This window comes from Amia ocellicauda, chromosome 8, assembly GCF_036373705.1.
Source record: "Amia ocellicauda isolate fAmiCal2 chromosome 8, fAmiCal2.hap1, whole genome shotgun sequence".
In the NCBI taxonomy this organism is placed as follows: Eukaryota; Metazoa; Chordata; class Actinopteri; order Amiiformes; family Amiidae; genus Amia; species Amia ocellicauda.
The window spans coordinates 25,475,862-25,501,308 of record NC_089857.1 but is presented as its reverse complement, the minus strand read 5'-3'; the positions used below and the strand labels follow the sequence as shown (position 1 = coordinate 25,501,308).

Below are 25,447 nucleotides of genomic sequence, written 5' to 3'. Positions count from 1 at the left end.
CCATGAATTTTGTTCATGTAATAGGGTTGGGTGATATTAAAAAATGTATAAAACATCCATCAATATCCGATAGTATCGGTGGCGTGGGATTTTATTATTTTTTTTAATAGGATTTATATGACTTATTTGTCTATTATACTGTTATCTTTCAATAAATTTACATGTTTTATATTTATTTTTGTGCGGTGACTAAATATATATTTTTTCAATATAAAGCCGTGCTTAATTAATACCCTGCAAATGCAATAGAAACTTAAACAGTCCACTGTCTCGCCACAAACTGGGTGTAAGTCAGGTTGATCACAGCTATAGCGTCTACACATTGGCATAGCAACTGTCTCTGAACGGACCTCAATGCAAGAGTATCACCTGCAGACAGTTAAACAACTACGGGGGGCTACTTCTGATTTTTCAACATTGAACAATATATAAGACTTCTGTAGATAAAGCTTTTTCTGTCAAATACACTGATTGAGATGTGTGATTACGGTCGTCCATTAGTAAGTGATATGAGAATAAGTGTCATTCTAAGTTTGGCTGTCCTTGTAGCCCATTAAACAAGAAAATACATTTGGGATTTTTTCCCAATCACAGTCATCTGATTTTTATGATTGTAGGCTATTTTAGCTTTGTACAATTATTTAGTATTTTTATGATGAGAGGATGCCTTTTTGTGCTTCGATCTTTTGATAATATGATCATTTAAGATATCTTGTACTTAAAGTTCTTGGTACGGAGCATCCACAAACAGCAAAACTGAAAGCACATGTTTGTTACTTTTTTTTTTTTAAGTGACAAATTGTTATTTTACACCTCCAAACTTAAATTGGGTGGATCCACTCAAAATTAGGGCATGTATTAATTTATACATGATAGAGAAATGCAGCTTTTTAGGTGCGTAGCTGAGATTCATCTGAAAACAACTGTGTGGTTTGTTTACATCGTCTTTCCTGGCTGCTGCATACCACTGCGCAACTGCAGAACATTGGGAAGGTATTGACCAATGGAAAGGACATTACTATGGCTCTTATATTGTTTTTTACCCAATCACCGACCGTGACTCTACGAATATCAAGCCAATCCAAAGACACACTGAAAGCCTTGGGACTCTCCGCTGATAAGGCAGGTGTCAGATGTCATATCATGGATGTATGTGGATATGTGTTCTTATTGTGAAATGTTTTATTTTCTTAAATTATAGTGAGTAGTAATTGATTTGTAAGACCACCTAATACAGTGATTAGTAAATTGTTTTTGAATAAATTCCCAACTTGAAAAAAGTATTTGTTTGTGTTCGGAGCTACAAATTATTTTTCAGATGTGAGACTAAAGCTGCTTTAACACTAGACAGTTGAACACGGGGCAACGCCGGGTCGAAAATCAAGCGCTTTCACATTGTCATTTTCAAACCGAGATAAAACTCTGAGACCAGGGTGAACTCACCCCTGCTAGAGACCAGGGTTGAAATACGTTAATGTGAATCTTAACCTGTGTAGCGCAGGGCCAATGTGAATGCAAGCAGGGCTGAACTCATGGGTGTGTCGCTCTGATGCTGCCCTGGGTCCACTCAACACGGGATTAGATGGTGTAGTATGAGAATAGCTTAATAAGTGTAATAAGTATATTTACATTGTCAACAACAATTTTCTATTTGTAGCCATTGGTCTTTTTAGATCTCTTTGAGTTCTTCATAAGGCAGGGTTTACTTGCCTTTTGAAAGTATTTATCATATATTATATATTGTAGGTGTTTATTTAGGTTTCCCATTCTTCTTGTACTTGTTCATAGTGCTGCCACCTACTGCAGGAAACACTTATTGTACTGCGGAAGATAGAATGTGTCGTTTATTCCTTGTCCATGGCTTGAGTTCTTTAAAAAAGGGATGATACCAGGAATTATTTTCTCTAGATTGGTAGTGTTCTTTTTATTATAATATATTCTAGTTTACAAAGAAAAAATAATTTGTTTTTTAAATTTAATTCAGACTACCCCATTTTACCTGAAACTTCCATGTAAATGTCACCATGGTTTCTGCTATCAGGTTTGTGAGGGCTTCAGTTTTGCTAAATTGATCAAATTCTTAACTACACTGTAACTTGCACTGACTGTATATATCCCTGTATACAACCCAAGGACAGGAACACATTATTTTTATTTAAGTATTTAAGGCTAAACAGGGCTCTAAAGTGCGAGCGTTTTACTCACATTTGCGGAGGTGGACATTTACAGGTCATGTTTGTGTAGCACAGATCATTGGATTTCTGCAGATCTGTGCAAAACTGTGTAAAGAACACGACCACAAGCCGCTGTTGCTGTTTGTGTTCGTCTGTGCGGACAAACACAAAAAGTGGAGAGAAAAGAGGATGTGTGTGGAGACATGGCTTGGGAGGCGAGGGCAGTTGCCTGTGTCACAGCTGGAGGTGGACTGTATCTAATTTTGTCAATTTAGAGGCATAGTGCTCCTGAGAAAAAAAGTCAGCTTAGAGCCCTGCTAAGTATTAACACACTCGTATTTCATGTAGAAATGTGTATGAAGTCATACTCGGGGCAAGCAATAATCATAATAATTATGGATTTTTAATTTTATACCATGGTATGGTTGGTTTTAGAGAGACAACATTCAGTATTGTGATTATGCAATGAGTATTTGGAATAAATAAGTAAATATTAAATTCTATAAAAACTAAATTATATCTCAAAATGTGTGAATCAATGACAGATCCACATTTTTTTCCAACACAACCTATTTTGTTTATCTGACAACAATTCTAAAAGCTCACTCCATCCCAAGTACTGACACAACAGCGGTAAAACAATTTTGTATCCTGACTAATATAACAACTACTTGTTTCAATGCAGATTTTGTATATGTGGTACACACATTTCAAAATCACACGGTACATACTAACATATAAATCCATAGAGCATTACAATAGTGTTACAATTTCCTTCAGTTTGTAATGAGTTCCCAGCCTCCTCATCCAATGTGGTTATGTTTTGTTCTAATATACTTTGGCCCATTGTAATTTAAAGTGGCTTAACTGATGGCAGTATTTTAATATAAATAATTGCAAGTTCATTATCATAAAGAAAAAAATTAAAATGTACCCAACTTTGTGCAAGTAATGCAATGCAATATTTAGGCCACACAAATGAATGTAAAAGGCAGGAAGAATCCCTGTGGTGCTACAGAAAAAGCTCCGAGTCTGTGTAAAAACCCTGTAACCAGAGAATCTTGGTATTCTGTGAATTCTTAACTAAGATTAAAACAAGGTCATAACGTACATTTTTTACAAAACATGCCACAAAAGGCTTCTGATCTGTAATATACATTTTCAGGCTAAGGAGGCTATTCAAATTCCCTGAGAGATGTTTTGTATTTTAATTTTTTATTAAAGATAAGATAAGTTGTTTTTAACTGCAAATATATTTTGCCTTGCTGGCAATGGCAAATTTTGTGTGTGTGCTTTATCACAACTCTAGTGTGATTAACATGCAGATGTAACAGGCTTATTTTAGATGGTTGCTGCTGCAATCAGTTTTTTTTTTTTTTGCCTTTTTGAATGGATGAAAATTCCTATTTGTTAAATGCAGAATGAAAGAGGACATTTTAAATTCAGGTGTAGATTAATCTATTATTCACTTTTTTATGTACTGACTTATGCTGATCCTGAGGATAAAGCATTTGCATTAAGCCCTAAAATGGAGGGTGTCAACTTTACCTACTATTTTTCACAGGGTAATTCTTACAGGTAGCATGTTTAATAGCATGCTTATACAACCCTGTCATGCCATTCTCTTTACACATTGTGAATCCATAGCACAAACAGCAGAGATCGGGCATCATACAGAGCAGTACTGTAATTGTCTGTAATGACATTGTTGGAGGGGTCCAGTAAGCTACATGGGTTGTCCTAGAACCCACCAAACCTCACCTGCATCTCCTAGGAATGCAAGAAGTAAAGTAAGTGTCAAGCACACCATTATTTACACTTCTCCTTAAGGATGCACCGATACCACTATTTCCATTGCCGATAAAGATTCCGAGTAATGAATATTAAATATCTGCTGATACCGAGTACCGATCTGATATCTGCGTTTTAATTTTGTTAAAACAAAATGACTGTGTGTGGATGTGCTATTCTTGGCATCATTCATGTACATCTAAAAACAGTAAACGGACATTAAATTAAAGCAGTAACTACAACAAACCAGTAAAAACAACATGACTGAATTGTATGCCATACAACATTATTATTAACTGTCTCAAGCTTAACCAGACTTTTAAAATAAGTAATTAACAACTTTTCAAGAATGTATATAAAACGATCAAATTGAAGAAGCAATTACGTAAAATAAAATTAACATATTACATAAAATGGGAATATAAATTCCAGAAGAAGAAAATGTAGTATTAAACATACTATAGAATTTATAATTATTCAAGTACAAAGTGCAGCTGCAACTGTGTAAATTGTGCCGAAGAGTCTGAAAAGCAGCAAATTAAAGGGATTGGTTACTGTGCTGCTTTCACTTCATTGACCCATATGGACTGAACACGATTTACATTTTGTAAACATAAATGCTCCCAGATCAGATCCCCGCGGCAGACGCCGAGCTAAAACACAAGCTAAATACCTTTTACGTTTTAATCGGACAATGTCTAACGTTTACATTTGTCTGTGTATGGAGCTTATAAGGAAAGGAAAGGTTATATGTGATAATAGCGCTTTTCCACCGACAAGGAGCCAGTGCCAATTCGGAGCCGGTGCCTAATCTGGAACCGTTCCGCGTTTTTCCACCGCAAAAAAAAATGGCACGGACGCCTTTTCGGGCACCAAACACTTGCTGGTCTGGGACCAAGGAACCCATGACGTCAGGGGCTGGGGGGCGGGGTGAAGTCGTCTCCACAGAAAGTTATTTGCTGGAGTTCAGCCGCCATGTTTAAAATGCCATTAGAGACGCAAGCAGTGAGATGAGTTTTGATTTAAAATGAGCGAAATCAGCAGCAAACAGCGGTCTGTCGAGGAGAGAGACACTTTAGTAACAATATGGTCTCACCAGGTCAACTAACTAGTTAGGAGTTGGCATATGGCAGCAATGAGAGACGACGGAGCACACCTTCCTTGACAGGAAAGACGTGTTACAGCAATGTTGGAGAGTTAATGCGACAATATAGATTGGATAGAAATGTTGTTTGTTAATGAACAGGTCATTAACTGGTCCTAACGGGCAGTTTCTTCCACCACTGGCAGAAATGGTGTTACGCTGAATCCAGTGCCCCTACGAATCATGTGTCCCTGGTTGGTTAATGATGATTAATAATTTGTGAATAAATTCATTTTCTTAGCACAGGGCGAATTACACAAAACATACATATTTTACAGTAAGATAAGATCAAATACACAATAAGTGCTGTTACAGTGATGCGCATTGCGATCACACGCCAGCAGAGTGGTGACAATGTATTATTATAATTATGTATTTCTTAGTGGACACCCTTATCCAGGGCGACTTTCAAAACATAAGAGCACTGCTGCGGTATCTGGCAACAGCGACAATGCAACACTGATGTGGGACCATCATCCCAGACTTCATCAATAAGCACAATTTCCCATCAAACCATTAACATCACCTGAGATCGTCCCACAGTTTACTGATTTGCACACAACTGCACCGCAAATACCCCCAAAACAACCGCATTCATAATCAATAGGCTAGCCTATAGTCCTTGTTTTTTTTAAACAAGAATAAAAGTAAAAATACACCACAAAATGAATGAAAATGTATCCACTCATACAAAGTATATTCATAATGAACTGTGTTAGCGGTGATGAATGCATGTTAACTCTAACTTGGATTTTATTCAATACAGTAAAAGTGTCTGAAATAGCGAATCGGTGTAAATCCCTTAATGCATAAATAAAAGTAAAAGGCTATCTTTGCATATTTGTATAGCTGTATTTTCGTTTCTGCTTGTCTACATGTGATCCCATGTTTTTTTTTTGTTTTGTTTTTACAATGTATCTGTGCTGTGTGTACACGCTGAATGAATTTAATTTTGATGGTTAAACTGGGTTTCAAAGACTTGTAAATTTAAGGATGCAGTGCGCCATGGTGCTAATTATTATTGCCGAGTGTTTCTCGACTTCTACTCCGTGCTTGGGAACGCCCACATCCAGTGACGTCAGCGTTCGGTTCCCAAACCGGTGGAAAAGCAGGCTGGTTCGAAAAAAGTTCAGCTGCTACAGCTGGTTGCCAGGCCGAGCACCAGCACCGGCACCAGCACCGGCACCATGTCCGTGGAAAAGCGCTATCACTGTTTATATGAAGGACCTCGAAACACACACTCCTATTAAAGGCGTTTTTGAACAAGGCAGGGTGGCTGAAGTCCATTCATCACATTTGACTAGCACAGAGCTCAGTTATATAGAGAGAAACCACAACACTAAGATGTTGCACTGATGTAAAATACCCGAACAAGTCATGATGCTGAGAGTCTCAGGCTTGCTCACAATAAACCTCGTTTTCGAGTGAGGCTCTAAGAATCTATCCAATCCGTGCTCTCAAGCAGAAACGCAACGAGGTTTTGGCATAACTATTACTATTACTAAAAATTACTATTGTGCTAATCATGGCATTGGATTATTATAGGCTCCAAATGCAGATACCCGATCCTGTATTTTTGTTTAAGTTTTCCGATGCTAGTATCGGATCGGTGCATCCCTACTCCTTATTGTGTTTTTAACAGATCAATGGTGTTACCAGTTATAATAATGAGTGTTATTATTATGTGATCTAGCACTGAAGGTGTTGGACACCTATTGTTTTTGTCCTGATTATAATGTTTTAAACTTGTATTATTCCACCAAATTTCCAAAGCCTATAAAATCAACACCAGTGTTGCCACACTTTTAAACACCTATGGAAACACGGCTGCCATATTGCATTGATTGTACATTTCTGAACATTTAAGAAAATCCTGTTCTCTAAAACCACTCTACATGCCCTATATTTAGATTTGTTAAAATTAAGTGGATTAGTCGTATAGTTTGGCTGCCATACTGCATCACTCAGAAAGTTCCAGCTACTTCTTCAGAACCGTAAGGCCGAATGTGCTGAAATTATGCATGCCTTGTTAGAGCACCATACCAGTGTCTTTCAAGTTGCTGCAATAAAAAAAAAAAAAAAAAATCTAATTGGTGTTGGCCAATCAGATTCAAGCATTGTGTTCCATACTAAGTTGCTCTATATTTCACTTGGACAATATGTTAGACTCATTAACCTTTATTTGCACACTAATATTAATAATAGGCACTGCAGATAAGAGCTGAAATCTAAGCATACAGCTTTCATGGTGTGATCACATGGTTAGGTGGCCATAATGCATTTTCACGTACATTTGAAATTTGTACAAAAATCTTCTTCTCCAAAACCACTTGTGGAACAAACTGAAATGTTATGCATATTGTTGCCTCATGACCCACTTTTAGATTTGTACAAGAGAAGATGATTGGTCAAATGGTTTGGTGGACATGTGTATCACAAATGATGGAAAAGAGATTTATCCCTTACTTTTGCAACTTTTGGCCCTTACTGAATGACAGATATTGAAATTAGTTGATGTTTTAATCTATTTAATGTATATCAATTTGAATGTGGCTTCTGGCTTCATTTGCTTGTCTGTAATTAGAGTAGCCTATATAAATCCACAAAATATTGCAGTTCTGGTCTGAAACGTGGTATTTAGACTTACTTTTCATAGAAAACAGCTTTATGTTTCAGTTGATTTCAAAATATATTCATAGCTTGAGAAAATGTACTGCAAACCCAGTAAACAGAGCTTCTGTATTTTCATTATTTGTAAGAATTTGTAACATTCTTTGATTTAACATTAATCATTTTTAATAATAAAATGAATAAACTGTAAAACCATATTGTAGCGTTTAGCTTCTTTTAATTGAACCTATAGAGTTGGGAAACCTAGTATTCTGCTAGAAACTATTGCAGTTTTAGCCTCAACTGAAACATTTTATAGCCAGTGCATTTTAAGAACTGATTTTGATTGTGATATATTATTATTATTATTATTATTATTATTATTATTATTATTATTATTATTGATGATATTATTATTATTATTATTATTATTATTATTATTATTATTATTATTATCATCAATAATAATAATAATAATAATAATAACAATAATTATTATTATAATAATAGGAACTTAATACTGAGCACTGTTTGCAAGTCTGAAACTATAAATTGAACTTAGTTGGCGTGAATAGCATTCTTGCATAGTTGTTTTTGTTCTACATAATTGAGAACATTATGGTTACCTAATCTTTTCTAGGAGGGCAGCCATGAACTAGATACTAGAACTAAATAAGAAACATGTTTTAATTTGCTTCACTACGTGTAAATGTAATTCTGGTATCCAAGGCCTGGAATTCATGTTACATATTTTCCAAGTTGGAAGACAATAATACAAAAAATATGCATATGCCTTACTGAGGTGCCTATAAAACAATATGGCTTTTCGTTTTTCTTATTTCACTATTTTTAAGGTTGAATATATATTGATGTACCTTTTTAACATTTGTCTGTCAACTGGTCAACATTGTGTGGAAAGATCACTTAAATTGAAAGCTGCATGTTTGAACATAATGTTTTTAATGTGATAGCTGATGTTTGGAACAAGACCAAACATTGATATAAGTAAAAGCATACACGGTTTGTAGGTCCTTGGATTATATTAATACTATTCACAGTATTTAATTTAAATTTCGTAAAATAAAAAAATAAAAAAATAAAAAATAAAAGTAGAGTGAAGGCCATGTATCCCAGTTAGTGATAATTTTATTAATACTATTGTCATTGCCTCACATGACTTTCCTTAACAATGCAAAAGTATCCCACTAACAAAAACAGCAAAGCCTGCATAATAAAAAGAAGCCTGCAGGTTGCCATGGAGAGTTTGAAGTAAAGCCCCATTCACAATGAAATGCCGGAAAATTACAGGCAAGGATTCATTCCCACAGAAAACGGAGACTGCCGGCATGAGCACTGTAGACATGGGACCGAGATGTTACATTGTGTGTATATATTGCATGTATAAAGGCTCTTTCACTCTAGAGTTTTGTTTCATATTCAGTGCAGTTCGGTTCTTTTGGAGAAGAACACATTTCGGTTGGCAAATTAACTGAACCGAAATGAACTGAGACAACGAAAGAGTTGGTCTCAGTCCATTTGGCAAAATGATTGGAAAACTTGGAAAACTTGAATGTGACACATGAGTGTCTCGGTTCTTTTTCAAAAAGAAAACAAGCTCCACATTTCAGCCAAAAGCATGTACAGTACCAGTTAAGATGACGTGCATTTGTATTTGTTCATTTACTTATTGTTAACGGTAACATCAGTAATCTGACAACAGTTGGATATTGGGGCATGTTCATCAAGGGTTTTAAAAAAGGTATTTTTTTTTTCTAAATGAAATATAATGCAAATTAAAGTTAATACATCAGAGCGTACAATTTTATCTAAAGATGCTGTGTGTGAGCGTGAGCGAGTAATTTTTCTATCATTTTGTGGCTTATTTATACTTTTGTTTGTGTGAGAAAAGAATTGTCAGAAATAACAGATTGCTATAACAACCCTTCATTTAATGTATTATGTAAAGTAGCACGATATGTTTGGTATGGCAGTAGCAGTAAAATACTCCTAGATGGATATTTAGGGGACGTCACACTGTGTTATTGTATATTTTTATATAGGCAAAACTATCACCATTCAGGCACCGCAACATGTACTGCTTATAATATTCACAAGTATAGCAGCCTATTGTTGTATTCCATAACTGCATACAGTATGTTTTAAATATTGGATGCATTCATGACAGTCGTCACAGATTCTGAAAATGAATTGCTTTGCCGGTCAGATCTGTGCACATTCTGCACAATGTGAATGTGCCCATGTATTATTTGGTTGTATCAGAAGTAGACTGTCAAATGTGTTAGACTACTGCATGTAGTTGCTTCATTGCCATCATATGTGTTTTATTATTGCATGCATTATGCTGCCATTTCTTATATGCACTAATCATGTAAAATGTAAATATCAGGTGTGTTATTCATACAAAACAAACCGTGCTCACTTGATTATTGCGTCCTGAGAAAACACTTGATTATTGAGTACTGAGAAAACACGGAAGTAAACCATGAAAACGAACCCAATTTACGAACTGAGCACGTTTGTACACAAAGCAAGTGTGAATGGCCAGAACGCTGATCCATTGTTTCAAAACAAACAAACTGAACCGATTTCATTTGAAACAAACCCAGTGTGAGGGGGTAACACGTTTGCCTGTATAGAGATATTATATACCAATAAATCATGCAAAATATAACATCTGACATATGTATGACAATAGATAGCATTGCATATGCCAACCTGTTGGTTCATCAAATAACATTCAGAATTGCTGCGACTATATTATTTTCAACCTCCGCCATTTCTGACGACCCAGTCTGTTTCTCATTATGGTCACAAGTTCTTGGTCAGAGGTGGCTTAACCTTTGTGTTGTGCTTACAAAAATGTGCCCCTATTCTGATTGGTTACGTCAGTTAGCTGATGCAATGCGTCGACACGCAAGGATGTGACGCATCATTTGCTGGCAATCATTTTCCTGCTTCATTCACACAGTCCTGTTGATGACAAATTGCCGAAAATTAGACTAGGAACCTTGCCGGACAATTGACGGCCAGCAATAACCATTCACACAGACCTTGCCGGCAACAAAATTATGCCAAATTGCCGGCAATTGTTTCAGTATGAATGGGGTTTAAGCTGAATAATCCTCTGGTGGGGAGAGGTCACCTGATAGATTTAACCTACAACCACCACAGTAGTCTTAATGTGTGAGAAAAACATATCTTTGCAGTCCTGTCTCTGTTGATGAACTTCAGCCATATTCTCAAGAGATAAAATATAACCTGTGGAATCTAGTCATGGTATTGCAACATAACAAACATTTTGTAAAGAAAATATTATTGTGTGCCTATGTTAATTATTTATTTTATTGGTTATTCCACCATCCACAATTCACAAGCAGTATTGTTTTTATCTAACATTTATTTTCTATGTTAGAATAAAGCTTAAAACGTAATCCCTGCAGTAGCAGCTGGTTATTAAAGGTCCACTATAATTCTCACAGATGTGTTAAAAAAGATCTTATTTATAACACTAAAGTAGTTCTGAAGAAAAGTGAATAAACACCATATTCTGATTACCCCTAAATAGAGAACTTTTTAATATTCAGCAATTTAGACGAGATGCAACTTAAGGTCAATAACTATGGTGGCCCTGAAGTGTAACTGCTGAAAAAATAAAGCAGCAGCTGCGACATTTGGAACTGCTGAAAAATAAAGCAGCGGCTGCCACCTTTTAGAACTGCTGAAAAATAAAGCAGCGGCTGCAACATTTTCGGAAGCAATTACGAAAAGGGAGGGTACATCATAAAATATATTTGACTTATGCCATTGGACAGCAAGCAAGTCACGTTGGCCAAGCCTGCTTCTCTGGAAGAGTATTCATATTAACATTTTTGTGATCTTCTGCTCTCTATCCACTTTGTGGTGACATATTAATAGTTAGGGCTGTCCTAAAATAAATTAGAAATGAATGAAAGCTTAGGGTAACACTAATTTACCTAAACGTATATTTTCTTATGGAGTTTTATTTGTAATTTTTTTTGCTGTCTAGATAACTTACAGCAAATATTATCGGCCACTGTGGCAGTTACGTTGTAATTTAAAGCGGGTACCTACATACCACGTTGTCATGACAAGCCGCTACCGTAAAATGAATCCGCACCAACGTAGAACATACGAAGCTCATTAAAAAATGTTTTACTACACATACAGTAAAAAAGTGTAGTATTTTTTAAACTACGAATTGGTCCAAATGACTACCTGTACTCAGTATTTGAAACTTGTACTACAAGTATGCATTTTTTATGTCCTTCCATGTGAAACATACCCATGGCAACAGTCTCCCCTACATTTCAGGCATTGACATGACAAATATAGATTCCATTTTATATAAATGCCCTTGTATTACTTAATCAAATAAGGCTTGTAAATAAACAAAACAGTAACCGATAGCCAAGGTTAGATCTAGCTATGTGGAGTAGCCTACATGAAAATAAACTACCTAAGCTTTCATTCATTTCTAATTTATTTTAGGACAGCCCTAACTCTATTAATATGTCACCACAAAATGGATAGATAGCAGAAGATCACAAAAATGTTCAAATATATAAGTCAAATATATTTTACGATGTACCCTCCCTTTCCGTAATTGCTTCTGGAAATGTTGCAGCTGCTGCTTTATTTTTTCAGCAGTTCCAAATGTTGCAACCACTGCTTTATTTTTTCAGCAGTTGCACTTCAGGGCCACTGTAAGTAACACATCCAGCTAATCAATTTAATTACTACGTATGTAGACATTGTAGTAACTATACATTTTTCTGCCAAAAATAATAACACCCATATCCAGCATAGCGCTACAGAAAGCAGTGATAAAGGGTTTAAACCAACTTGTAGATGCAATATAATGTTATGCTTTTATTCCAGAGAATGTCAAGTCACAAATAATATTTCAATTTAAAATGTTCTTCCCTACATGTCTTTTTTTTAATTAGAAACTCCAAACTACATAAATGCATGTTACTCAACTCTCACAATGACTTGACTCACTGCAATATCTGATCAATATTTTTGTAAGCTAAGAAACAAAATGAAAGAAGCCCAAACACACATGATTTAACAATTTTAGATGCTACAGAAAGTGAACAAAAATAAACATTGTGATAGTGGGTATGCTGTTACATACCATTAAATGTGTTTGTCTATAATGTTCTGATGTCTGGCAGATTGAGTCTGCCACCAGGCCACAGAAAATTCCTGCGGAGAATCCTATATAATATTTATAAAACTGTATCGAGTCTTTGCTATGACAGGTTGGCCTTCATACTGAGAACACCCAGGAATAATCCATTTGATCTTGAACTTTGCCAGAGTTTTGCTGATGTCACTTCAAACTTCTCTTTACTGGTATTGTACATGTACACCATTACAAAAGCGTTTGTCTCTGATTTGAGTTTTGTACTGACTTGTATCAGTGTGTATTGGCAGCACTTTCATTAACTGTGAAAGTAATTTGCTTTCTCTGTGTAATTTCTTTATTTTTCAAGAATAAATTATGTTTGAAAATTTGATCAGCCTGGTAATGTGCAGTCTAGGCAGAAAAACACATTTGTAAATAACTAAAATAAAACTGAAATTAAATACAGGTATTATTTTTTGTCATTGTATATTGTGGACATTTGGGAGCTCTATGAAAAACAAAGATGCTTGCCAAGCACTAAAACTTTTCACACTCATGATGTAGAGGCACCTAAGGCTAGTTTTTCTTATGTGAGTGGATGAGGAAAAGGTGGCACTGGGCTGACCTAGATTTAAGCTGCATTTCATTGTAGCCCAGGGTCTGTAACTGCTGGAACAGGACTGACATTTCTATAACTGAACACAAAGCCAACCTAGGACTGCCTTTCCATATCACTTCACCAAAATTGCTTAATTAGCCATTTCTATACTCCTAAGCATAAACAAAAATACTTTCAAACTGTACATACAAAGCATCATGTGTTCACCCTGTTTTATTAGTTTAGGTTGAATTTAACTTAATTCATTGATTCTCATCATACTATGCCCTTCCTTTTAACATTCTGGTATTTGCATGTCAAGCAACTGAACATAATTCAACATAGTTTAGTTTCATGTGTCACATGTAAATATGCAAAGTTTTGGAAATTGGAAGGAGTTTTAAAACAAATAAACGCATAAATCTGGCATGGCTCTGAGGTAGCCCAAGGCTAGCCCAGTTAGTTTCAATGCAGCTTGCATGTTAAAAATGAAATTCAAACTGTTCCTTAAGCAGGGGCAAAACATATTTGCTCTAGTTTTAATGCAAATGTACTTTGGCATAATTAAGAAAAAGGGTGTAATACTCTTTGATAGCAGCTGCATTTTCATTAAAATTCCCACATCTTTATTTTTCTGGTGTACATCTAATGCCCGATTAACTGTCATTCTGAACATTTATGCTAAGACACTGTGACTATAGAATGAATGGAAGCTCATTTAACATTAATAACTGTAATAAAGCCATTATTATTATTATTATTATTATTTTTATTATAATTATGATTATTATGATTATTATTATTATTATTATTACCTGGAAAAACCCAGGCATCCCACAAATGTTGACCAGAAAATCAGTCCATTTTGTTCTGCTTTTTTCTAATGTGCACCTCATAACCGCTCTTCATTCTCATGTATTGTGTGTTGTGTTACTGCCGGCAAATTGTGTACAGGTAGCACTGTTTTGTGTTGTTCATGGATTAAAAAAAAAAGAAAACGCATGAACTTCTCCTTAATAGGACCTCGGTCAACACACATGCTAGGTTAGACCTGCTCAAGGTGCAAATCCTAATTCCCATTGCTTTCGCGTTTATTGCTATAAACCTGTGATCGTACTGGTCTATAATTTAAGAGATAGCTGACGGATCAACATGGTTTGCTAAGCACAGCTGTGTGCCAGTTTTGCACACTTCAGGGGGTTGCCTTTTCTATATTACCTAACAGAAATACGAAAGCATCTGCTAGGAAATGGCACCGGTTGTCTTTGATTAGAAACAATGCTTGTAAAACAGAAGAGCTGAGGGTGAAACAAGAAAAAACAGGTGATATTTTTGGTTACATCCAGTTCTTCATACCATGTTTGAGAGCATGTATAGAAGGGACCCGGTATTGTTAAAAAAAATGTTATAGGCAAGCATGCACACACACAATAACGGAACGTAATATAATTTTTTATCTGATGTGTGATTTGAAAGTCTGTCTGAACCCTGTCACCCTGAGAAGGTATGCTATCACTGCCATGTTCAAATTTATTGTCCCCCCAACATTATCTGTCTCCCTGTAGGAGTTTCATACATGTTACTCTTAACTTATTTAATCTATAATGTTGGACAACTATCGAAATGTTAGAGATCTTTCTGTTAGATTGCAAACAAATATATGTATTTTATATTACATATGTAAATGTACATTTGTATTAGTTCTCTTACACTATAATTTGCTCTGTTCATAGGGTAAAATATACAAATGTGAAATATTGCAATGAAAAGGTATATTGCAGTATGTTTGTTATGTAACTGGCCCATCTTTGTGTATCTTTCCCATGGCTCGCAAACCGGATGTTGCCCCTAAACAGTGTATGCATCTGATAAAATGTGCATTAAAGTGCATTAAACATTAATAGAGGGGAGTTCTAAGTAGTAGCAGGATAAGAAGGGATTCAGTTCCATTACAGGTCAGAAACACTCAAATCTAATGTTCATATCTTGGATTTTGTCAAGCCTGAGTTCATGGATCTGTGCTTACTTTAGATTTGGTTTGAGAGCTTCATTTCACTCAGTCCTCCAGGGTAGTAGCCATATATAGGTTCCAGAATAAGGAAGATTTGCAAAGTTGGTTAATAATTCAATTCATCAAGATTTTGAGATCTTGAAAACAGATGCATAAGATAATTAGAACCTTAGCTACAATTCGGAATGTACTACGAAATTATATTTAACTAGGGGCTGGATTAAATCAAAACTTTGACCCACCCGCTCATAGAAAACTACAAATCTGTACATATTAGCGGTTACATTTATGATTAGAAGAAAGTGGCATCTTAGTGAAAATGAAGCCACAACTATGTATAGTTTTGTATTTTTCTATTAGCGGGTAGGTCAAAGTTTTGATTTAGTCTGGCTCTAGAACATTTACTGAATGTTGTAATTAAATTTAAGATTTCTCTGTACAAGAGGTACAAGCTGCTACGAATATAATAGTGTTGTAATGTAACATAATGGGCATTGAATGTCCCATGTGTCTTACATTTAATATGGGATTTAGTATTCAAACTTATTTTCTTTCTGATTACAAGAGAAAAAGTTTATCTAAAGCAGTTGCATGTTCTGATTTTATGATGAGTCAGTGGCAGTAGAATAGCCTACAACAACAAGTGTAGTCATTAAGCCTATATGTTTTGCATCACAATTTTTTCTATCTTTTAATGACATTACATGTTTTATGTTTATTTTTGTGTGGCTAGAAAATCATTGTGTCCACACTGCCAGGATCAGCATAGTACAAACCTATTTTTTTTTTTCAGTAAATACTAAAATAAAAATGTAACAAGTTACTTAAATGCTACTTAAGTTTTAAGTTTTAAGTTTTATTCTAGGGATCTAATTCAAGGGAAAACTTTTATTTTGCCAGACAGGTATTTCATGTAATTAGGTTAATATAATCTTTCTAATGTTAATTCAAACAACACAGGTTTGTATTCTGCTACTACTGCTATTATTACTGCAGTGAGAATGACAATACAAAAACTGACTTCTTTGTCAATGACATTCACACACTACTAAATGCACCAAAATTATCTTTTTCCTTTATTTGATGGACAAGTGATGGTACCTTAATGACCAAGTTGCAACTTTCCTAATACCTTTCCCAACAGGCAATCCCTCTCTTTCACTTAGCTTTTACATTACACTGTTACAAGGAAACATCACCTTTTGCATGTGCAAACTCGCAAGCATATATTTCTCACCATGTATGTGTTGTGACCAGACTTTGTAATTTCCTATTCATTAATTTACAAGCACCAAGAAAAGGGAAAATATAAACTCTAACATTATTCATGTATTATAATTTGTTCTGTTTTTTTATTAACAGATGCTCTTATCCATTGAGACTATCACAAAATCACACTTTTTAGGAAACATGATAGTTTGTGTAGAACATACAATAAACTACTTCAGGCCATAGAGTAGGCCTATAAATGTCTACAAGTGTATTACAACCCTTCATAGCAGTAAATGTTTCAGTAAACAATTAATTTGCATGGATTTATTAATTCAATTAATTGGGTAATTGTGACTGGCTAAGATCTTATTTTATTTATAAACCTTTGTCTCTAAGTTTATAATGTATATTTGCGCCATGTGTCATAAAGGAAATTTTCAGTCTCTTGTTATACTGTACTTATTACAGAAAAGAGCAGGCATGGAAGTGTACTAAATATGAACAATTGGCTCTAGTGGAAGGGATTTGAATATACAAGTAACAGAACCTCATTATTATGGCTGTGTTGAAGACAGTCAGTATATACTCCCCTGTCCACATCTCCTTGAGCGCCATCTGTTTAAATTATACATGTAGACAGACTTGGGGTCAAATGCAAGTTTATGTGCATGTAAATGCAGTTAAAATTAATGTTTGTATTTGGATTGTATGGCAGTGTATTAAATGCATTTAAATTCAATGTCTGTCTGTAGACTAGTATAATCTTCTACTTAATTATATTCACTATAATGCAAAGGTGTGGTACTAGGTTTGGCTGTGCTTGAATTTGTACTGGGTTTCTGTGGCTTGTTTCCTGTGGTTTACAAGATGCCTGTGAGTTACGAGTGAGAGCTGCATTCATTTTGAAAATGCTATAGCTCTTCTGTGTTTGTTTTATGTATGAGGCTTATGCGTCTTCATTGCTGATACATTTTTTCATTATAAACATATTGTGGGAAGAACATTTACATATAATTTATGTTGGCAAGTGCACACCAACAACAAACTGGGAAAAACCAAAAACACTAACAAAAAACTGTTATTATGTAGACTTTTGGGTAAGCATACACCTCAAATATCAACTTTGAAATGTAAGTAGATGGCTTTATTCTTTTCTTCTTTCAGTTCCTCATTTCCATACACAATGGACTAGTTTATGGCTTATTTTATACATTTTTATTTTACATTTTATATTTATTACAATTATTGTTTTTTTAAATACGAAACTGTTTTACAGTTCCCCATTCAAATACTTAATCAGTCAACATTTTCATTAAAATTGAACTATAGCTGGGATTAAATCACAACTTTGACCCACCCTCTAATTGCAAATTACAACCCTGTACTTGTTTATTTAATGTTATTGTATGTGTGGAAGAAAGAAGCCTCAGCCAAAAACAAGTGCTGCAGTTTAGAACAGGTTTATGATTTGAAGTTAGTGGGTGGTTGAAACTTTTGATTTTATCCCAGTCTGTATCTCTCTTAGATACGTATTTTGAGTCTTTCAAAGCATACATAAATACATATAAAATATACAAACTTGTAAACTCAACCAGCCATATTCAGGTTAATCAACAGTTGCACTGCTTTGGATAAATGGCTCCAAGCCAGCAGAATCATTTTTTTTTTAGTTTTTACTATTTCAACTACAGTACAGAACACTACCTGTAGAGTATGCAGGTCTAGGAAAAACACATCTACACATTTATTTGATTTCAATTTCAGTATGGAAACCGGAAACCGTAATACTCATTAGTATGTGCTTAGAGCATAACTGTTGATGTATGCAATTTCTGATTCCCAAGTGAAAGAATATCGAAGAAAGATTAATTGGTAATTCCAAGTAAAAATAAAAATTATGAAGGTTATTATGAAGCTTTTTTTTTTTTTAACCTACTTGTGTATAGATATTGTTAAAGGCCTGGTATGACTTTGCAATAATGTAATATTGAAAGTCTGCCTATGTAAGGTTTTTCTAAACATAACCTTTTACATGATGTATTCTTCATTTTAGATAATTGAGCCTAGTTTGTCCAGTGTTTAAGCCATTGCTATGTCCTGTGTCATTGCATCAAGTTACTAAACCTGCTTGTGCTCTGTTCTTTTGATGTGACAGAAAATAAAATCCAAGTTCCTATTTTGAGTGACTCTGCAGAAGCACACATCACCTCCTAATCTCTGTAAACACTTAGGATAAAAGTGTCTAGGGAATGGCTAAGTATTATTAAGTGTTGTGGATTCCTTTCAGTTGGAAGACAAGCACTTTAAATCACCTTCTCCTTCAAGTGAGCATGCTTAGCAGTTAATCAGCAAACTCCTTTCTTTAATTGAAAACTCTAATTTATTTAATGCATTTAACCACAACCTGTGTTTCAGCATAATGGTCATTCTGCACCAGCTGAAGGAATATACTAGAAGACCCACACCTAACCATCTAAAAAAAAAAAAAAAAAGTTTCCCAAAATGAACAAGTTGTGATATAGACTGTGTATAAGGTCTGCTATCAGATGATTAAACTATCCTCTCTCTAGTATATTCACCAGTATGCATCCTGTGTAACATAACCTTTTTCTCCATGTAATTATTTTTCACGGCCATTCAGAAATATTGCATGTGTACTGTGTGGGAGGAGGATTTTCTTTGTAGCTTTGAGGAAGCAGGGAATAACAGCAAAGCAGCGATCTATAGTTTGTCATAACTGTTGATTAATGAGAGGATGGGGGTGGAGAGTACATTCTTTTCTCAAACCATCAATGAGTATTTTATACATGATATTTAGCCATATATTAATATTTCTACAATTGTTTGCACTCATCATTCTTGCCCTAATCATATTCCTCTTTCATGGTATAAATACATTGTATACACTACCAGTCAAAAGTTTTAGAACACCTAAATGTTTCCAGTTTTTATTGAAATGTATGTGCTTTAATGTCTCTGTGTACTCTGAAATTAAAGCACATACATTTCAATAAAAACTGGAAACATTCTGTGATGTGATTTTTTATTTTTTTTAAATATATGTAGGGGGGATACTTGGTCTGAGTAGGAATACAAAATCTCAGAAAATATTGACAATTATGACATATTCTGGAATCTACTGCAGAAGTGCAACTTACGGCCAGGCAAGGCAGGCAGCTGCCTGGGGCCCCAAGACTGAAGGGGGCCCCCGAGTGGCAACTAAATGGAATCCACAGCATTGACCGCAACGCCATCGCCAAACGTCCACAAAACGGGGTGCTCCGTGCAGTCGGGGGTTGTAGAATCAGTCCTCCTTCTCAGCGGTTAGCTGCCTCCGTTGGGGAAGGAGAGGGATTAAATGGATAAAGCACAGCTGCCACTGACGTCACAGTCGCCACAGCGCTCATTCCCTGCAGCCGTAAGTCCGCAGCCTATTTGCGAGGGAGCGGACAACACAGCTGCGGCACATGAGCACCTAATTTGCGAGTGTCGGCAACAGACAGACTGTGCCGTGACGGACAGTGGCCTGTCACAGTTGTTCTGAACAAAACAAGCCTATTTGCAAAGAGACTGAGAGATCTGTGACCTGCTGAATGAGACCCCCCCCCCAGAGCAGAGTGCTTGTTTACTGAAATTTCAGTTTTTGGTAACCTCTGGCAGTTTGCCGCTTACCTTTGTACCATTTCAGGTTATTCACTGGACTTCTTAAATTTCAATAAAAACTGGAAAAATGGGGGTGTTCTAAAACATTTGACCAGTAGTGTATTTAATAGTTTTTTTTTTCTTTTCTCATTGTATGTATAGTGATTTCATCAGGTTAAGTGTGTTTAACCGTTCAATACATTTAGTACATGTAGCCTACAAAATTAAATGATTGGACTTTGTTTTTCATAGTGTTTCCATGATTTAATACTACATCTCATAAAGCTCAGGGAACAATAAAGATCAAGGCGATTGTCAAGGTCTTCATTTTATTTTTTGTAACCTTTTTCTTAGTCATTCCAAAGTTCATTTTATAATCGCTGAAGGTTGTACTATGCAGTTAAAGTAAATAATGTTTAGCTAGATTAGATATCTTTCTTTGGTTTTAAGAAAAAAAGATAAATGGGAAATGTTCTTGTAGTGTTTGGGCATGTTGAAGTAAAATTTATAGCCTGCTTATAGGTTAATTTTTAAAATTCTCTACAGCGTCATGGACAAAGTACTTTGTTGTGCAACACGGATAGTAATCCCAAACTCTTTATTGATTCGTTAAAGTTTAAATTAGTTTAAAAAATGTGTTAAATTTACATTCATAACATGGAAACCACCAATAATTTCAACTACATGTGTACTATCAAGTTGTTTGGAAGAAAACTGAATTCATTGAGAATTGAGACCTGTTTAAATTGTTCTTACTTTATCCTTGGGCAATACCATTCTGATACTGGATGGCAGGTTTTTGCATGACGAAATACTTCTTCTATGCAATGCTAATCAGTAATGCTTGACTTATTAAAATGCAAATGTTCAAATGAAACAAATGTGCTTGTGTTCTATTCTTCTGTAGTTTGTAGTGGTTGACCTTTTCATCAGTTTATAGGTCTGCAGGTGCAGAATGCACCAGAAGGTGGTAAGAGATGGTCACCAGATTTTATTTTTGAATGTATAATTTTTAGTTGATTTTAAATAAATAAAATGAAAGCTTTCCTGCACTTTACACCAAGTCTGCACTGTGGTTCTTAAACCTTTTAAATTTGGGCACATTATATTGAAATACAACTCCCCAGCAAACAAACCAGCAGTTCACTGGAAGTGAAATGTGTTGGAGTTTACATTTTGTAGGCATTGTTAAAATCCAGTTATGTTATGTATAGATTAAAAATCTAGTCAACTCTGAAAACAAGCAGTACAGAACAGTTAAACATACAAGGATAAAAATTAGGCACATCTGTTCAAATAGCATCTACAAGTTGCTCCATTTTGGAATTCTGATGTCATTCCTTATTTTCCACAGCTTAAGATAAGTATACATTAATAATGATATGGGTCTTGCTCGCTTATTGCTGTTATTGATTTAGCTTTTCCATGCTGAAACTGGGTTAAAAACAGTGTGCAGAATTTCAGCAGCATTAGCAGGTACAGTCTAAATAGTTGAATTTTGAGTTCAGTCCTGGGGCTGGTGCATAAACATACTAACGACAGTTAAAACGGTTGCATAAAGCAGTCTTTCCTTTCAAAGTTGTGTGTGCGGTCTGTAAAAGACGGGCAGAAACGATGGAAGAATATGCTGTTTTAAGAGGAAACAACATCCACATACTGGAGGAGCACCTCCCTAAAACCTAAACACAGCACAGAGATTATTATTATTTATTCCTTGTCAGATGCCCTTACCCAGAGCAAAACAAAAGTGCTAAAATACAGTACAAAATTGCAAATCGCCCTTAATACAAATTACAGTTTGGAAGTGCATGGGTAAAATATATACAGTTGGTTATTCAAATCTTTGGGGAGGAGTCTCGATGTTTTGGTTGATTGTCTCTGATGCTGACAGGCGGAGCCTCCCACTGGCTCACACACTGACAGTGTTGCTGTAGACTCAGGCAAGCAGGTTCGATTTGGCCAAGTTCAAGTTAGCCTGGGGTTGAGGAAGCTAACTTTTCAGGCTAAGTCTTAGTCAGCCTTAATTTTGGATTTGGAAGTTTATACAACCGACTAACTTGAATTAGAATAGTCTAATTGTCCAATTAAGACTAGTCTAATGGTTTAGACTAATCTAATATAGATTTATGCAACCGGCCCCAGATGTTTGTGTTTCTGACTTTGCCACGATGGGAATGAGGAGGAAAATTTGGGCATGGGGGACTGGAGAAAGAGGGGAAGGTACAACTTAATAGGGAAAGAGCAGAAGAGGACAGAGGATATCGAGAGAAATACATGAAACTCAAGGTAGACACAGTGGTAAGCTGAGACAAGAACCTTGAAACGGATATGAGCTGGAATTGGAATGCAGTTGAAAAGCAGAGGAGTGGCAAGGGAGATATTTGGCAAAGAGAACAGCAAACAGTTTTGAATCTGTTAAAGGAGGCAGATAGCAGAAGGAGGCAGGCCTGTCTGGAGACAGCTTCAGCCTTCCCATCTTTCCAGAGCTAGTACCTGGACTAGAAGCAATGCAAAATAGAAAGGGGTGGATTCTGTTGTTCAGCATCAGCAACAATATGTATGTGAAGATATGTTTTGAGAGCAGAAAAGGCAGTGAACAAGGGTCACACCTAGGCTTTGGGGGGAGAGTGGTGGAGTGGAGGGGCTGGAGGGTGATGAGGGATTTTTGAGTTGAAGGTAAAACAAATGGAGGTTAATCAGAAGAGAAATGGTCACATAGTAATTGGCTGTCGAGCCATTAAATGAAAGGGTAGGGGGTAGATATGAAAGGGTGAGTAGAAGAAGGTGTGAGGATGCAGTGGGGGTGGCAGAAAAGTCAAAAGAACAGGTGTTTTGAGAAAAGTGCAAGTTGAGGTAGGGGAAGAAGTGGAGCTTTGGAGCAGCAGATAAGTAAAAAGTAATTCAGTGAGAAAAGGAGTGGTTGGAGGGAAAAACATGGGAGATGTTGGAGGATTGCATGTTAAACTGGTACAACTGTTTTTTTTTAAACTGCCCCTTTTATAATGGCACCCTTGCATATTGATTTTCTTCTGTCTAGAATGGTTTTGCATTAGTGTCTTTCTTTTTAAAATGCAAGTCCTGCTTAGTGTCAATTTGAATATTTTTTCCCAGGATATATAAAAAAAGGTGGGACTAGTTTTAGATTTACATAGCAGAAATTAGGGCAGAGGAGAGAGTGATATGGGTTTAGAAAATAAGGCAGTTTCCAATTTTTCATTTCCTCTCTGCAGAGTGCATCTCACTAGGGGTTCAGCAGAGTGGAGTAGTGCCAAGGCTGAGGGAGTGAGTAGGCCAGGCAATTTTTGTCTAGAATGTAATGCCATCCGGCTTCCGAGGGATAAATGAGTTAACTAACTAACTAACTAACTAAATAAATTAAGTAAAATGAAATAAATTCAGGCAATCATACTTTTGTTTTTAAATGTGATGCATTCATTTCCTTTTGTCCACAGTTATAATTGTTACAATTTCATCTTATTGGTGTCTTCATTGCATGTATATACAAACAACACCATTTCCTGTTTCCATAACAGTCAGACATGTAGCATATAGCATACATGTAAACAGAGTGTATTAGTCCCTGCCAATACCCAGAGCTTTCTACATGTTATTAATTATTTTTATTTTTTAAGAAATACATTTTCAGATTACTTTTACCTGCAGAGTGAATATAGAATGTATGCAGATCCAGTAATAACCATCATCACTGAGATTATGGTTGTATATTTTTTGCAATCAAAATTGCAACAGTTTGAATTAACAAGCTTTTGCACTGTTGCTAATAACATTCAATGTTTTAATGCAACTGCTATGATCACTAACAATGATTGTTTCAGTTTGACAGTTTGTTTAACTTGAAAATTGTTTTGTTTTGCTTGTTCAGGAGAGATGTGAAAAAACAGTTTAATATAATGAGCATTTTGTAGCTATTGCTAGATTGGTAAACAATTTTTAAACGGTTGCCACTAGCATTCCATAGAGCTTACAAATTGTCTGACATTATTCAAGTATTCGCTGTAGGGAAAACCTTGATTCAGAGCAGATCTAATGGAGGACGACCTGTTGAGAACTGGAGCTAGTCACCTAACTATGACACAACTTTTTACTAAGGGTCCTAGTAATTTACAGAACCATTCCTTGGTGATCAAATATCAAATATGTATTCACGGAAATCTTTTTTGTTTTCTGTAAGAAGCATCTTAAGAAGCAAATGTTTAAATTATGCCGAAGACCTCAAATCATAATTATATATATATAATAACAGTACAAATACTAATGTACATTAATTGCATGTATTGCTATTTTGCTTCTTTCAGGATGAATCCAGAGTTCTCAGAGTCAAGGTTATTGCAGGCATTGATCTGGCAAAGAAAGACATCTTTGGAGCCAGGTAAGTACTGACTGTGGAGTGGTGCTCACTGCTGAGGTTCTCTCAAAACTACAGTGTACTGTTGCTAGGATGTAAATCTTAGAGGGCTTTCAACACATTTGAATTGAAGAGGGGTCTGATTCACTTGGTTCACATTGAATTGCAGTATAGGCTAATAACTTAACTGGAAATATGATCTCTTAATATTTTTATAATACACACACAGCTTCAGAGTAAATATTCTGAAACCATTACTGATTTGTCTGATTAACCAACTTCATATAACCAAGGATGTATCTACTCCCATGGCATTAGAAGATTACATTCTTTGAAAACTGAAAAGTCTGTGATAATTTAAAGGGCAATATGTGCAAATCCTAAAATTATGGTTTTATGTATTGTTTTATGTTGAAAGAGTGTAAAAGCAAGATATAGGGCACCTTTCCAGTTTACCTGATCATATAAGCAACTTTTAAAACTTAAATTAAAACTTACCAAATAATGGTGGATGTCAGACTCTTTTTATTGTACTTGGAAAGTAATTTCCTCCATTGGGTAGCTAATGGCTGTGACCCCTGTGTCGTATTTGTGACAGTTGCAAGTTGTAGTCGTTGTAAATCCACTTCATAGAATCTATGCACACGAGTGCATATGACTTGCTTTGCAAGTTGGTTTTATGATTGTGTGTTGTCATATGAGTATACAAAAATGTCTGAACTCAGA

General features: G+C 35.5%; 1 protein-coding gene across 4 annotated transcripts in view; it reads left to right on the top strand.

Annotated features, from left to right (window-relative positions):
- Nucleotides 1-25,447, top strand: part of nedd4l (NEDD4 like E3 ubiquitin protein ligase) — a 123,714-nt gene that overhangs the window by 17,096 nt on the left and 81,171 nt on the right. For all 4 annotated transcript variants that reach the window (XM_066710807.1, XM_066710806.1, XM_066710805.1 and 1 more), the window contains exon 2: nt 24,672-24,745. In XM_066710807.1, coding sequence (XP_066566904.1) covers nt 24,672-24,745 — 74 coding nt within the window. The remainder of the gene's footprint in view (nt 1-24,671; nt 24,746-25,447) is intronic.